Source organism: Myotis daubentonii, chromosome 14, assembly GCF_963259705.1.
Source record: "Myotis daubentonii chromosome 14, mMyoDau2.1, whole genome shotgun sequence".
NCBI lineage: Eukaryota > Metazoa > Chordata > Mammalia > Chiroptera > Vespertilionidae > Myotis > Myotis daubentonii.
This window is the reverse complement of record NC_081853.1, coordinates 1196660-1213572: the sequence shown is the minus strand read 5'-3', so window position 1 is coordinate 1213572 and position 16913 is coordinate 1196660. Positions and strand designations below refer to the sequence as shown.

At 36.3% G+C, this 16913-nt stretch overlaps 1 protein-coding gene across 2 annotated transcripts in view; it reads left to right on the top strand.

Moving 5' to 3' along the window:
- GXYLT2 (glucoside xylosyltransferase 2) overlaps positions 1 to 12101 on the top strand; it is a 155166-nt gene extending 143065 nt beyond the window's left edge. Inside the window, exon 7 of one of the 2 annotated variants that reach the window (XM_059662950.1) lies at positions 9951 to 12101. In XM_059662950.1, coding sequence (XP_059518933.1) covers positions 9951 to 10133 — 183 coding nt within the window. In that variant the 3' untranslated portion in view covers positions 10134 to 12101. The remainder of the gene's footprint in view (positions 1 to 9950) is intronic. The other variant, XM_059662951.1, reaches the window with a different exon arrangement.
- Positions 12102 to 16913: the final 4812 nt, after the last annotated feature.

Below are 16913 nucleotides of genomic sequence, written 5' to 3'. Positions count from 1 at the left end.
TACAGAAAATCAATGAAACCAAAGCTTGTTCTTTGAAAGGATAAACAAGATTGATGAACCTTTAGCCAGGCTCACCAAGAAGCAGAGAGAGAGGACCCAAATAAACAAAATCAGAAACGATAGAGGTGAAATAACAACAGACACCACAGAAATACAAATGATTGTTAAAAATTACTATGGACAACTCTACTCCAACAAACTAGACAACCTGGAGGAAATGGACAAATTCCTAGAAAAATACAACATTACAAAACTCAATCAGGAAGAATCTAAAAATCTCAATAGACCAATAACTATGGAAGAAATTGAAGCAGTCATCAAAAAGCTTCCAGCAAACAAATGCCCAGGACCAGACGGCTTCACAGGGGAGTTTTACCAAACATTCAAGAAAGAACTAAAACCTATCCTCCTCAGACTACTACAAAAAATCCAAGAGGAAGGAACACTTCCAAGCTCCCAGCATCAGCCTAATACCGAAACCAGGTAAAGACAACACAATGAAAGAGAATGACAGGCCAATATCCCTGATGAACATAGATGCCAAAATCCTCAACAAAATCTTAGCAAATCGGATCCAGCAGTACATCAGAAAGATCATACACCATGACCAAGTAGGATTTATCCCAGGGATGCAAGGATGGTACAATATCCGCAAATCAATAAACGTGATACATCACATAAACAAATTGAAAGAATAAAACCACATGGTCATATCAATTGATGCAGAAAAAGAATTTTTTATAAGCACCCATTTTTGATAAAAACTCTCAGCAAGGTGGGAGTAGAAGGATCATACCTCAACATAATAAAAGCCATATATGACAGGCCCACAGCCAACATCATACTCAATGGACAAAAACTAACACCATTTCCCCTAAGAACAGGATCAAGACAGGGATACCCACTATCTCCACTCCTGTTCAACATAGTACTGGAAGTGTTAGCCATTGAAATTAGACAAGAAGAAGAAATAAAAGGCATCCAAACTGGAAAAGAGGAAGTAAAACTGTCCTTATTTGCAGACGATATGATATTATACATACAAAACCCTAGAGACTCCATCAAAAAACTACTTGACTTAATACATGAATTTGGCAATGTAGCAGGATACAAAATTAACCCCAAGAAATCTGAGGCATTTCTATACACCAATAGTGAACTTTCAGAAGGAGAGATTATAAAAACAATCCCATTTACCATCACACCAAAAAATTAAGCTACCTAGGAATAAACTTAACTAAAGAGGTAAAAGACCTCTACTCAGAAAACTACAGGACGTTGAAAAAAGATATAGAGGAAGACATAAACAGATGGAAGAACATACCCTGTTCATGGATTGGTAGAATCAACAACATTAAAATGTCCATACTACCCAAAGCAATCTATAAATTCAACGCACTTCCCATTAAAATACCAACGGCATACTTCACAGATCTAGAACGAACTCTCCACAAATTCATCTGGAATAAAAAAGACCCCGAATAGCTGCTGTGATCCTGAGAAAGAACAAAGTAGATGGGATCTCAATACCAGATAACAAGCTGTATTAAAAGCCACTGTTCTCAAAACTGCCTGGTACTGGCACAAGAATAGGCATATAGATCAATGGAATAGAATAGAGACCCCAGAAATCGGCCCAAACAAATATGCTCAATTAATATTTGACAAAGGAGGCAAGAACATACAATGGAGCCAAGATAGTCTCTTCAATAAATGGTGTTGGGAAAATTGGACAGATATATGCAAGAAAATGAAACTAGACCACCAACTTACACCATACACAAAAATAAACTCAAAATGGATAAAGGACTTAAATGTAAGACGGGAAACCATAAAAATTCTAGAAAAATCCAAAGGCAACAAAATCTCAGACATATACCGAAGCAATTTCTTCACTGATACAGCTCCTAGGGCACTTGAAACTAAAGAGAAAATGAACAAATGGGACTACAGCAAAGTAAAAAGCTTCTGCACAGCAAAAGAAACCATCAACAAAACAACAAGAAAGCCCACTGCATGGGAAACATATTTGCCAATGTCATATCTGATAAGGGCCTAATCTCCAAAATTTACAGGGAACTCATACAACTTAACAAAGGGAAGATAAACAATCCAATCAAAAAATGGGCAAAGGACCTAAATAGACACCTTTCAAGAAGACATTCAGAAAGCCAAGAGACATATGAAAACATGCTCAAAGTCACTAATCATCTGAGACATGCAAATCAAAACAACAATGAGGTAACATCTCACACCTGTCAGACTGGCTATCATCAACAAATCAGCAAACGACAAGTATTGGAGAGGATATGGAGAAAAAGGAACACTCATGCACTGCTGGTGGGATTGCAGACTGGTTCAGCCACTATGGAAGACAGTATGGAGTTTCCTCAAAAAACTAAAAATGGAACTCCCATTTGACCCCACTTCTAGGAATATATCCCAAGAAACCAGAAACATCAATCAGAAAGGATGTATGCACCCCTATGTTCATAGCAGCACAATTCACCATAGCTAAGATCTGGAAACAGCCTAAGTGCCCATCAGTAGATGAATGGATTAGAAAACTGTGGTACATCTACACGATGGAATACTATGCTGCTGTAAAAAAGAAGGAATTCTTACCATTTGCAACCGCATGGATGGAACTGGAGAGCATTATGCTAAGTGAAATAAGCCAGTCAATGAAGGAAAAATACCACATGATCTCACTCATTCATGGATAATAGAGACCATTATAAACTTTTGAACAATAATAGATACAGAGGCAGAGCTGCCTCAAACAGATTGTCAAACTGCAGCGGGAAGGCCGGGGAGCGTTGGGGGGCAGGAAGTAGGGGGGTAAGAGATCAACCGAAGGACTTGTATGCATGCATATAAGCATAACCAATGGACATAAGACACTGGGGGGTAGGGGAGGCCAGGGGATTGTCAAGGGCGGGGGGCGGGGTGAAAGGACACATATGTAATACCCTTTGTAATACTTTGAGCAATAAAAAAATAAAAATTAAAAATTAAAAAAAAAACAGTGAAGTTGCTAAAACTATTTAAAAAAATAGAATTAAATAAAATAAAAAGCCATTACTTATACTCTTTCTGATAAATTGCTTGCCTCCATTCCCTTTACTTCTCATTCTGGAGATTCCTCCTGTACTTTCATCTGGTATCTGTCTCTCTGTTTCCCCATGGTTTCTGTTTCTTTGTGGGGTTTTTTCTTGTGTTTGGGTAAGACTGCTATGCCGCCCAGTTTTTATAAAGTGTCCATCTTGTGGGAGCCCCTTGGTATACTTTTGATGCAGTAGTAAATAGAATTGTTTTTAAATTTTACTTTCTGTTAGTTCATTATTAGTATGTGAACATCAAACTGATTTCTGGATTTTTATTTGTATTCTGCTCTTTTTCTAAATTAATTTATCAATTCTAGTAGCTTTAGAGGAAATTTTTAGAACTCTCTTTCTCTCTGTAATATCATGTCATCTGCAAATAATGACAGTTTTAGTTTTTGCTTTTTAATTTGGATGACTTTTATTTCTTTGCCTTTTCTGATTGCTGTGGCTAGGACGTCCAGTGCTAAGTTGAATAAAAGTGGTGAAAGTGGGCATTTTTGTCTTGTTCCTAATATCAAGGAAAATGTTTTTAGATTTTCCCCAGTTAGTATCATGTTACATATTGGTTTGTAATGAATGACCTTTATTATGTCTAGAATGATTACATTTATTTTTACTTTTCTGAGAGTGTTCATCATAAATGGATGCTAGATTTTGTCTAATGCTTTTCCTACATCTATTGATATGTTCACATGAATTTTTACCTTTCATGTTGTTTATGTGGTATATTACTTTAATTGTTTTACATACCTAGAAACATCTTTCCATCCCAGCAATAAATCCCCCTTGATAATGGTGTGTGGTCTTTTTAATGTATTACTGAATTTGGTTTCCTAATATTTTGTTGAGGGTTTTTGCATTTATGGCTATCAGGGATTTTGGCCTATAATTTTCTTTTTTTGTAATGTCTTTCTCTGATTTTGGATTTAGGGCAACGCTTGCCTCATAAAATAAACTTGGTATCTTTACCTTCTCTTGAATTTTTTAAAAACAGGTTGAGAAGGGTAGCTTTAATTCTTTAAAATTTTTGGTAAAAATAAACTGATGCCATCTGGTCCAGAACTTTTGTTTGTTAGGAATTTTGCCTACTGATTCAATTTTGTTAGTAGTTATTGGTCTGTTCAATTTTTCTGTTTGTTTTTTTTTTTAATTCAGTATTTAAAGATTGTACATTTCTAGGAACTTATGCAATTCCTTCACATTGTTCAACCTGTGGGCAAATTATTGTAGTATTTTTTATAATCTTTTGTAGTTCAGTGTTGTCAGTTGTTATTACACCTCTTTCATTTCGATTTTATTTATTTGGGTCATGTTTCTTTTTTTCTTAATAAATCTATTTAAAGGTTTATCAATCTTGTTTATCTTTTCAAAGAGCTAGCTCTTGGTTTCATTGATCTATTGTATTGTGTTTTTAGACTATTGTGTTTATTCCCCATCTTATTTTTTCCTTCTTTCTTCTCACTTTGGGCTTTGTTTGTTCTTTTTTTATTCTCTTTAGGTGTAAGGTTATATTCTTATTTAAGATTTTTTTTTTTATTTTTTGGAATAAGCCTGCATTGCTATGAATTTCCCTCTTAGAACTGTTTTTTTCTGGTTTCCATAGATTTTTTCTTATCATTATGATTTCATTTGTGTCAAGGTATCTTTTGATTTCTTCCTTGATGTCATTATTAACCCATTTATTGTTTAGTAACATGATATTTAATCTCCATGTGTTTTTTTTGTTTTCTTCTTGTAATTAATTTATAGCTTCATACTATTGTCATTGGAGATGATACTTGATATGATTTCCACCTTCTTAAATTTATTGAGACTTGTTTTGTGGCTTATCATGTAGTCTATTCTTGAAAATGTCCCATGTGTGCTTGACAAGAATGTGTATACTTTCTGTCTGGATAACCTATCCTTTGATATCAATGAGGTGTTAAGTCCCTTACAACTACTGTATTTCTATCTATCTATCTCTATATCTGTCACTATTTGCTTTATAAATTTAGGTGCTCCTTTGTTAGGTATATAACTGTTTATTAGAGTTATAGTCTCTTGTTTAATCGATCCTTTTATCATTATGAAATCTACTTGTTTGTCTCATAGTTTTTTAAAAGTCTATTTTTACTGCTATCATTGCTAGACCAGCTTTTTGTTGTTGTTTTCATTTACATGAAGTATCTTTTTTTATTCATTTGCTTTCTCTCTGTGTTTATGTTTCTATCTGAAATGGTTCTCTTTTAGTCAGCATACTTCTGGTTCATGTTTTCTTATTTATTTAATCTACCCCATGTCTTTGATTGGAGTATTTAATCCATTTATACTTAAAGTGATTATTGATAGGTATATAGTTTTTGCTATTTATTATTCATATTTGTGCTCTTTTTTATTAAAGAAGTCCCTTTACATTTCTTCTAATACTGGTTGAGTGGTGATAAACTCCTTTAGCTTTTTCTTTTCTGAGAAGCTCTTTATGTCTTCCTCAATTCTAAATGATAGCCATTCTAGGTAGAGTAATCTTGCTTGTAGGTCACCCTGAATATTCATTGCTTAGAATATTTTGTACCAGTGCATTCTGGCCTGGAAAGTTTCTGCTGAGAAATCAGCTAACAATCTTATGGGAGCTCCCTTGTAAGTAACTAAATGCTTTTCTCTTGCTAATTTTAAGATTCTCTCTTTGTCTTTATCCTTTAGCATTTTAATTATGATGTGTCATAGTGTTTACCTCTTTTTGTCTATCTTTTTTGGGACTGCACTTCCTAGACTTATACATTTATTTCTTTCACCAAGTTAGAAAAGTTTTCAGTTATTATTTCTCTATTTTCTCCTTCTGGTACTCCTATGCTGCAAATGCTGTTATCCTGGATGTTGTCCCAAATATTCCTTAAACTATTCTCATTTTTTAAAATTATTTTTTCTTTTTGTTGTTCCTAGTTGGTGTTTTCCACTACTTTGTTTTTTAAATTGCAGATTCAGTCCTCTGCTTTATCTGGTTTGCTATTGATTTCTCTTAGTGTATTTTTCATTTATTATTTCATTCTTCATTCTGACTAGTTTTTTTCATGGTTTCTATGTATTTTTAAAATTTATTGCCTCTTTGTTGAAGTTCTCACTGACTTCATCTATTCTTCCCTTAATTTCATTGACAATTTCAAGACATAATGTAGGGGTTACCAAACTTAGGCCTAATCTAGCTTGCTGCCAGTGTTTGTAAGATATGTGAGTTAGGAATTTTTGTTTGTTTGCTTGATTGTTTTTACTCTCTTTCAATTTTTTCTCATTTCCCTGTGGCTATCCAATAATTTTAAAATAGAAATAATATTTTAGGAAATGAGAAAATTTTATAAAATTCAAATTTCAGCATTCATAAATAAAGTAGCATTGGGACATAGTGGCAACTATTCATTAATGTATTGTCTGTGGCTGCTTTCATGTTGCAATGGCAGAAATGAGTAGTAGTGACTGATCATATAGTCCACAAAGTCTAAAATATTTACTATCTAGCCCTTTACAGGAAAAGTTTGTTGACCCCCTGACTTAAAGCATGTAGACTTTATTTGAGGGTCTGTTTTTTTTTTCTGTTACAATTGAGGAATCTTCCCCAGGTTCATGTGCTGGCTTTGGCAGGAGTGAGGTGGAGGGTGAATCCTGCAATATAATAACACATTTCTCCTATGTGAAAATATACATTTCATTAAGGAGATTGCCAGAGAATTCCAGCTCAAAATTTCCCAGAATTATCTTCTGTGCAGAGAGTTTTGAATGCCCATAGCTAACATCTCATTTCCTATTTTTTCCAGCTGTTGATTTGCAAATGCCAGGTGATTTGCATACATAGGAAATTTGTTTTGTACTTAGTGATATTATCATACTTAGATATTCAAACACTGACTCGAGGGGCAAGCTCATTCAGGAGTACAGTGGCATGTAAAGAGGTGTTCAGCAGATATGTGTACGTCAGAGCCATTCTCAGATTTCATTTGTGATCTGTCACTCCTGGTTTGGAACTGATCAAGTTTGATTCTATAGTTACAATGCATCTTATTTGTTTTCTGGTGGATCAAAAAAAAAGGCTTTTTCTTTCAAGCCTTTCAATCAGAATATCACCAAACCCATCCTGAAATATGAGTAAATATAGGCAGATTACATTATAAAACATGTATTTCCCAACTCTCCACAGTGCTGTGCATCACAGATAAGTAGGGTCAGGGCTTGTCTTTGTGGATTAACAGACCTGGGTTCAGGTCCAAATTTGGTCACTTTCTGGTTATTAGTCATTAACTCTGTGCTATTCCTGTACTGGGCCTTAGTTTCCTCATCTGTGAAATGGAGATAATATTACATGCCTCATAACAGTGTTATGAGATTTCAACAAATCATGGTCTTTAAACTTCCAGTATGCCTCACATATGGTTGTGCTCAATAATTAGAAATTTTTTTGATGATAACAGTTTCACACTTATCTCTTTCCCTACATTGCTTACACTTTCTCACTTGCTTTCTTTTCTTACCTTTCTTTCTCTCTCTCACCATACTTCTCTCCTTTCACATTTGTCTTTGAAAATATTTTTCCTGTCTCTGTTACTTCTCTCTCTCTCTCTCTATCTCCTCTGTCACACACACACACACACACACACACACACACACACACACACACACTCCTTAATCTGGTATATATGTGTTTGTGTAAAAAGGAAGTGCAATCTCCTCCCATCATGATCCAACTAAATTCATCTATCAGATATACATTCTTTCAGTAATCCTTTCAACAATCATCTAAGAAGAACCTATTTTATGTAGGAACAATTCTAGGCTCTAGGGAAGTCAGAACTAACAAGACTGACAAAGCCCTGTCCTCATGAAGCATGTATTTTGGGTAGGGAAGCCAGATAATACTCACATGAACAATAAAAATTTAAAAATTCTATCAGATAGTATGAGGTAACAAAAGGGAACCAGGGCAGGGTGAGGGACCGAGTCACAGGTAAAGAGGAGAGTTGATGAGCTAGGATCCTCAGGGTGGCTTATGTAAGCCTGAGGCATGATCAGGTGGAAGCAGCTATGGGGACGTCTGGGGAAAGATACTGCTATGTAGAAGGATTAACCTGGTGAAAGGCAGCAAGGCAGGAATGAGTTGATGCTCCCAAAGGACATGGAAGTAGCCACAGTGAGCAGGATGATGAAACAAGAGGAGAGTGGAGATGAGCATGGAGAGTTCTAGGTCACATGGAACCTTTAGGGCAAGAGAGGAGTTGGACTCTTATTCTAACTGCAGTGAAAAGCCCCTGCATGAAAAGTATACGCTCTGATCTATACTTTAAAAATATCACATTGGTAACTTGGTGGAAAGGGTGCAAGAGTGAAAACACAATGGCTCTTTAATGAGGCTTATTGAAGCCATCCAGGTGAGAGATGGTGCTGGCATGCATTTGTGTGATAGCAGGAAGATGGGAAGAAGTGGGCATGTTTGGGATATGTTATCAAGACAGAGTTACAGCACTTGCTGATGGAATGGCTGAAGAATGTAAGAGAAAGGGAGTAATCAAGGATGACTCCATAGTTTTGATCTACTCTGTTTCTGTCACTGGGGATACAGTGGTGAAAAGGAATTCATCAATGGTCTAAATTGTTCTATGGAAAAAAGGAAGTGTCCTAAATATGGTTTTGGACAGAACCATCTTGTATCACATAATGTTTAGCCTCCTTCTTGGAAAAATTTAATTTCTGCTAAACATGATTAAGTAATAATTCTGATGAACTTTAAAGGGATTGAAGCTTGTTGTAAGGAACCAGACACTCGCCCACTCAAGAGCACACTGACCTTTCACCATTCTTTTCTTCCTTTCATTTCTCTGGCTTTTTCTCTTTTTTTTGTATAAAATGTCCTTCCCAACAATAAATCTTTAACTTGAGTTACTAGAGGCCTTTTCCCTTTCAACAATCCTATATAATAAAGAGGTAATATGCAAATTGACCATCATGTCCTTGCACAAGATGGCGGTTCCCACGTGGTAACAAGATGGCCGTGCCCATGTCATCACAAGATGGCCGGCAGGGGAGGGCAGTTGGGGGCAACCGGGCTGGCAGGGAAGCAGTTAGGCGTTGATCAGGCTGGCAGGGGAGTGGTTAGGGAGTGGTCAGGCTGACAGGTGGAAGCAGTCAGGGGCAATCAGGCAGGCAGACAGGCGAGCAGTTGAGATCCAGCAGTCCTGGATTGTGAGATGGATGTCTGACTGGCAGTTGGACATCCCCCAAGAAGTCTCAGATTGGAGAGGGTGCAGGGCCTCTAGTATTGTAATAAAACTTTGACACATGGTTATAACTAAATGATCTGAAATTTTTATTTTAGAAAATAATGCTCCTGGGCATATTCCATGGTAAAACAAGAGAAATTTTTTGAAACCTTAATAGTAAGAGGGAAGTAACCACCAACTAATATTTGGTATCTGAATTATTAAAATAAAGTTTATTGTTAATAAATGTTAGTAATAATTGCTAAACTCTGGACTATAAAGGCAGAAATTATGAAGAATTTTCTGTTTTATTATAGTAGATTAAGTATCTACTTGAGTCTTATAAGAGCATGCTTTTAGATTTTAAGAGCTTTAAGGACCCAAGTACATCATCTTTTTTTTTTTTTAGGTAAAGAAACAGGCCACGAATGGGTTAATGATTGCTTGGGATTGCACAGAATTGAATAAAGATTTGACCCTGGGTCCTCAGAGGCCTCTTCACCATGTATATACAAACTGTGCCTGCATGCTTATAGTAATTTCCTGTTTCATTTCTTAGTAAAAGTTATTTGCATTTTAAATACCATTTTAGTAACTCAAATGAATTTTTTCTTTCTTTCAGTTTCCCTTTCAAGACAATCTCTTTCAATCCATGTATTACCCTCTCCAGCTGAAGTTTTTGGAAACTGTACACACTTTATGTGGACGAATCCCACAAGTGTTTCTGAAGCAAATTGAGAAAACAATGAAAAGGGCTTATGAGAAGCATGTCATCATGCATGTTGGCCCCAACCAGATGCACTGAGTGTTTCATCTTGTTGCAGTTAATCAGGTATCTCACCGATGAGGAAGAGTCGTCTCTAAGCTGCCTGGGCCATTTCTGTGTGAATATCTAATGGTGCTCCCTGACAATTGACTTTTAAAAGCTTTGTAAAATGTTGCTAAATTAGTTGCCCTATAAAGAAAGTAGGCTTTTTTTTTTTTGTAAAATGCTATTTATCTCTCTTGTTATTTTAAAAAAAATATGTTATTACTCATTTAACATTGTTTAGGTTGAGCTAGCTGTGAAAAAGGAACTTTTGTTAGACTTTCAATTCCTGTAAGTGTCTGAAACAGTATCAGTGGCATCTGAGGTGCTGAGGTGATATATATATATATATATATATATATATATATATATATATATAGTTTTATTGATTTTGGAGAGAGGGAAAGACTGGAACATCAATAATGAGAGTCATTGATTGGCTGCCACCTGCACATCCTCTACTGGGGATGGAGCCATAACCTGGGCATGTGCCCTAACTGGGAATCAAACCAGTGACCTCTTGGTTCATGGGTCAACGCTCAACCAGTGAGCCTCCCCAGCTGGGCTGAGGTGATATATTTATCCTGGATTCCTGCAACTGTTTCTATGCAATTGGCTCTTCCACAGCTTTGTAATCGAAGTAATACATGCTTGTTGTAAAACAAATTTTAAAAACTTGTAGATAATATAGTTCAGTGAACCAAAATCAAGATTGGATTAGCCATAATCCTACCAGCCAGGGAAAAAGATTGCTATTTTAATGTATTCCTTCCAACTTTTTCACCACAATTTCTATCTTTACTTGCTGGTTATCTTTCCCATTGTATCACATATCTAAAACAGGTAGTATGAGTAAAAGCTGGCTGTATATTGAGCATTTTATGTAAGAAACTAAAAAGTTGACAAAATCATTATGTTTACAGAGCTATATTTAAAATACATCTGGGAGAAGCATTTAGATTTCAGCTATCTGGGCAGTGTTAAAGAATGAACCATATCTAGGGTTGCTTTTCTAAGAAAACTTACTTAAATTGTGGAAGACTGAATCATAAGAAGTGTCTATGCAACCACAGCTTTTGAGAGAAAATTGACTAAATGTGTTAAACCTGAGGAGTTTGTTTAGCAAAGAGATAGAATTTTTTGTTTTCCCACCGACAAGAACATTTGATCTCTTACATCATTAGTAGGTGTGGCCTCCTCTTTTCTTTAAATTTTTGGGCAACTTTGAATTTAATCTGTACAACATAAATAATGCAGCTGATTCATTGGTAAGGAAATTTAACTTTCTACCAGTCTTAGAAAGGTCTCTAATATTTTTCCCCTCTCTAGGGTTACCCAGCTTTTAGTTAAGGAACCAGATAGATCTTATTGCTTAGCTATAGTATGGGAAGTTCTATAGTCTATTCCCCAAGAAGAACTGACTTAATCTCTAGTTACTCATATAGTTGGTTTCAACATACAGGTGTTGTGCATAATGCTTTATTTATCTCAGAGAACTTGCATAAATGATCTCCTTGATGTATGCAACAGCCCTGTGAACATAGTAGGCACCTGTATTATCTCTACTGGGCAAATAAGTAAATTTTAACATCCTGTTTTACAAGAAATACTTCGAAACAAAAATATTAACTGCTTTTCATTATATATAAACAACAATCTGAAAGTATAAAATTAAAAATATTATTTTGTTAATATAACATGGTATCTTATATGTGGGGATCCAGTAGAACATCATAGGTTTTATAATTAGTAGAAAAAGTCTGATCCTTAAAAAAAAATATGAAAATTTCTGCACTGCAAAGAAATATATAACTATTGATCAATATTGGTATGGGGCACCATTATGGTAGTAACAAATTTAAATCCAAATTGTTAGAGTAATAGCTCATATTTTCTCTTTGATCTATTGGATGGCTCATGGTTTATTATTTCTGTTAAGGAAATACCATTATGATGTGAAACTTGTCTCTTTGTTGTTGTATTTTGTTTTCTCATTTTGCCACTACAGGGGGTATCATTCATTATAGCTAAAGGGTATGGGACAATTTGGGGCTTGTCTTTGGATGGGGAAAATGCATCCTATACATCCACAAATAAGGTTTTAGTGGAAGAGCCAGGATGTGAACTTGGTTTCCTGACTTCCATTCTCATTTTCTTTGTGTTTGTTCAGCATGGCCAGTAAACCCACAATGTCACTCAGATTTGTTGGTGGAGCACAGATCTAAAGAAGTCCCTTTCTTCCTTTGGCAAGCCCCACAAAATAATCTGCTAAAAAGACTCTGAATATAGCAATGCCTTTTCTTTTATGAGAACCAAGTTTATCCAGAACTCTCAGCTATTGGTTCTGGCCTTAACATTCAGAATAGAATTTCCAGCAAAGGTCAGTCATAGAACTCCAAGAACATTCTAGAATGATGCATTATTAAAATGTAAAACCTTAGAATTTGGTTTGGTGTCGTAAATGTTTCCCTCTACATCCTGCGTGGTTCAGGGTTCAGAATCTGGAAGAGGAGCCGCACACAAATGAAAGAGAAAAGACACGAGATAATTTGGGAATATTGGGGGGCCAGGCGGGTAAGTCCAACTCAAGAGAAAGGACTTCCCCTGGTGCTCAGGTGGCACCGACCTTTTATAGTCAGAGGTAAACAAGGCAGTGGTTACCATAGTTACACAGTTCTTGTGAGTTTCACCTGTTTTGACCATAGTTACACTCCCTGCACTTCCCTCTGCCCATTAGCTTCCCAGGTAAGATCTGGAGAGTGTTATAAGGTCAAGCCTAATTATGCTAAGAGGACTGAGCCCTCTAAGCTGAGACTTGTTTGTGACTTTGCCAGCAGGTCAGTCCCGGACTCAACCCTATATCGGTTCCCCACAGTTTGGGTTTCTGCCTTGGAATCCTTTTGCTAAATGCTGAAATTTTAGATAGTTTGTAGAGAAATTAGAGAAAATTTGCTCTTCCAATCCCTGCTACCTGAAGTTCTTATTTTCTATAGTTGTGATGTTATCATGAGGCAGTATGTTTTCTGCCTTTGATAATTCCCAGAAAACTACTACGTTGGTGCCTTGAAAATTTGATAATTACAAATTTTAATTCACTGAACTCCTAAACATTCAGTCTATAGTCTGCCAAAGGGGATGTTGCCTAGCGTGCCACATTGAACGTCTATATGCAAAGGCATGAGACTGGTCTTCTCTCCTCTGCTCATTTCCTTTGAATATATTTTATTGATTTTTTACAGAGAGGAAGGGAAAAGGATAGAGAGTTAGAAACATCAATGAGAGAGAAACATCCATCAGCTACCTCCTGGTACCTCCCACTGGGGATGTGCCTGCAACCAAGGTACATGCCCTTGACTGGGATCGAACCTGGGACCTTTCAGACTGCAGGCTGACGCTCTATCCACTGAACCAAACCGGTTAGGGCTGCTCATTTCCTTTAAAGTCCTGTTTAGTGTCCCTGACTGGTTTGGCTCAGTGGATAGAGCATCGGCCTGCGGACTCAAGGGTCCCGGGTTCGATTCCAGTCAAAGGTGTGTACCTTGGTTGCAGGCGCATCCCCAGTGGGGGCTATGCAAGAGGCAGCTGATTGATGTTTCTCTCTCATCTATGTTTCTAACTTTCTGTCCCTCTCCCTTCCTCTCTGTAAAAAAATCAATAAAATATATATATATATATATTTTTTTTTAAAAAGATAAAGTACTGTTTAGTGCACATGACTATGGAGTTAAACTGGAGAATGAAAGAACAATTTCTGAGAGCAAAATGTGACAGTATTTTTGTATGCATTGAGATTGAGATGGTCATTAGCTGAGTAACTATAAATGCTGATAATGTTTTTCTTGCTGAGTTTTTTTTCCCCAATATAAATCTCAGAAATTGTGACTTACTTTGAAAATTCCAATATTTAAAAACTTAACTGGCTAGAAAATCTACTTAAGTTTTCCTTCAACTTCCAAAATGACAGTTTAGCATGTAGGGTATAATGCTCCAAGCTTTAGTATATATCTGAGATTTCTATCATATTTTCAATGCTTCCATTGTAAATTGTTGTGACTTTTACTGAATTTATTATTTTTCTTATCTTTATTGTTGAAAGTATTATATATGTCCCTCTTACCCACCATTGACCTCTGAATTTATGATTGAAATGGGCATTTAGACAAACTCATAGCAATTTGAGAATATTTATCTTATTGCAGTTATGATTTCATAAAACAAACCATAAATACCTTATTCATAGCTACAAAATTTAAGTAAATATATAAATATTGCCTGAGACTTATACAAAAAAAAAAGGTAAATTGGACGTATTAGATAAACCAAAATGAACATGATTTCATGGCTGAATTCAGCAATATATGAATTCAGAAAAATGGTTAATTGCATAGGAGTGCAAATCATTATATTCACACTTAATAGAATGGTAGGGAATCTTTTTTGTTTGTCTACTTTTTCATCTTCCTCTTTTTCATTTTGCTTTTCTTGGCATTAGTGGCAGAATGACAGACTTTGAGGATCCCTATAAAGGCAGGACTAAGTTTAATTATTAGATAAAATCTTTATGATAATAACTTTCTAAAAATTAAAAAGCACAAAATACAGACATAGAGACACACACATGCATACACCACCATCATGCTTTTAAAGTAGCTAGCATTTGTTGTGGTCTGTGAGTTGAATTATAGTGAAACCTATGTCATGCATTTCACATTGCAGTGCTGGAATTTAAAGCTGATGAGATTACTCTGACAAACGTAAATATTTGTCCTGGATTATTTTCTCCAGCCTCAAGATCAAGCACTTGTGTTTGTATCACAAGATGCATGAACACGTAAGGATCAGATGCAGTTGTTGCTTCCTCAGTTCTACAGGTTCGTGTTGTTACTGAAAAGTGCACCCATTGTTTGCAGCTCTCAAGGAGATCCTGAATGCTTTGTTTTATGTCGGAAAACTTTTTTAGTAATTTTGTTTGGGAAAATACCATTAAAAAATACTCTAAAGAAAAGGAATTATAGCAAATTAAAAGGAACATAAGTATTATGATTTAATTATTGTCTTGTCTTTTTAAATATCGTCTACAGTTTTACTTTTTTTAATTAAAAACTTTTTAAAAATGTGTTTGTGTTAATTTGGAAGTGTGTATCTTTTCTTATATTAAGATTTCAAGTATGAAAATTTGTAATATTAAATAATACTTAAGTTTTTCCAGCTAGTGAAAATAAAATTGGTTAAGTGGTAGGCTTAGATGCTTGTAAAAATCATTAAAAGTGCTTTACTAATTGCTATAGAAAATTTTCACATATTAATAATCATCCTAAATGTAAATGGACTGAACTCACCAATTAAAAGGTACAGAGTAGCAGGTTGGATGAAAAAACAAAACCCAACTATAGACACATCTCAGTTTTAAGGACAAACATAGACTCAAAGTGAAGAGGTCGAATATAATAGTACATCTAGATAAAAGAGCGTGTACACACCCTTATAACTGACAAAATATTCTATCTATATAAAAGCCTAAGCGACCATTATGACTGGGTGGCCGGACAACTGGCTGGTACCTATGATATGCACTGACCATCACGGGGCAGACATTCAATGCAAGAGCTGCCCTCTGGTGGTCAGTGCACTCCCACAGACAACCTCCCGCAGCCAGCCAACCTCCCGCAGTCCCTTCCCCCAGCTGACTGGCCTTGATCATCCCCCCAAAGTACAGAGTAGTGCGTTGGATGGGGACTGGGTGAGACAGCCCTGATTGGCCCCAATCGCCAGGCCAAGGGACCCTACCTGTGCACGAATTCATGCACTAGGCCTCTAGTTGTAAGATAAAAAAAAGGAACAAGGGACAAAGATGGATATTTTATAATGACAAAGGGGACAATACATCAAGAAAATATAACACATTCCCTGGCCAGTTTGGCTCAGTGGATAGAGCATCGGCCTGTGGACTGAAGGGTCCCAGGTTCGATTCCAGTCAAGGGCATGTACCTGGTTGTGGGCACATCCCTGGTGGGAGGTGTGCAGGAGGCAGCTGATCAAAGTTTCTCTCTCATTGATGTTTCTAACTCTCTATCTCTCTCCCTTCCTCTCTGTAAAAAAATCAATAAAAGCTGAAACCGGTTTGGCTCAGTGGATAGAGTGTCGGCCTGCGGACTGAAGAGTCCCAGGTCCGATTCTGGTCAAGGGCATGTACCTTGGTTGTGGGCACATCCCCAGTAGGGGGTGTGCAGGAGGCAGCTGATGGATGTTTCTCTCTCATGGATGTTTCTAACTCTCTAGCCCTCTCCCTTCCTCTCTGTAAAAAATCAATAAAATATATATATTTTTAAAAAGGATATAACAACCACAGAAGCATGATATAAAAATGAAAAAAAGCATGATATGAAAACAACAAAAACATGATATGAAAATAAAAACATGATATAAAAACAACAGTGATGCAAACAATGACTGATAAAGTGATTAACTGACCATGTGCGAAAATGGGTTCAGGTAGGAATATGCCTACTCTGTCTAGAGCAGCGGTTCTCAACCTGTGGGTCACGACCCCTTTGGCAGTCGAATGACCCTTTCACAAGGGTCATCTAAGACCATCCTGCATATCAGATATTTACAATTCATAACAGTAGCAACATTACACTGTGAAGTAGCAATGAAAAAAACTTTATGGTTGTGGGTCACAACATGAGGAACTGTATTTAAAGGGCCAGAAGATTGAGAACCACTAGTCTAGAGTTTGTCCTTGTGATTTATTAATAGTCATCACAAATGCTGGCA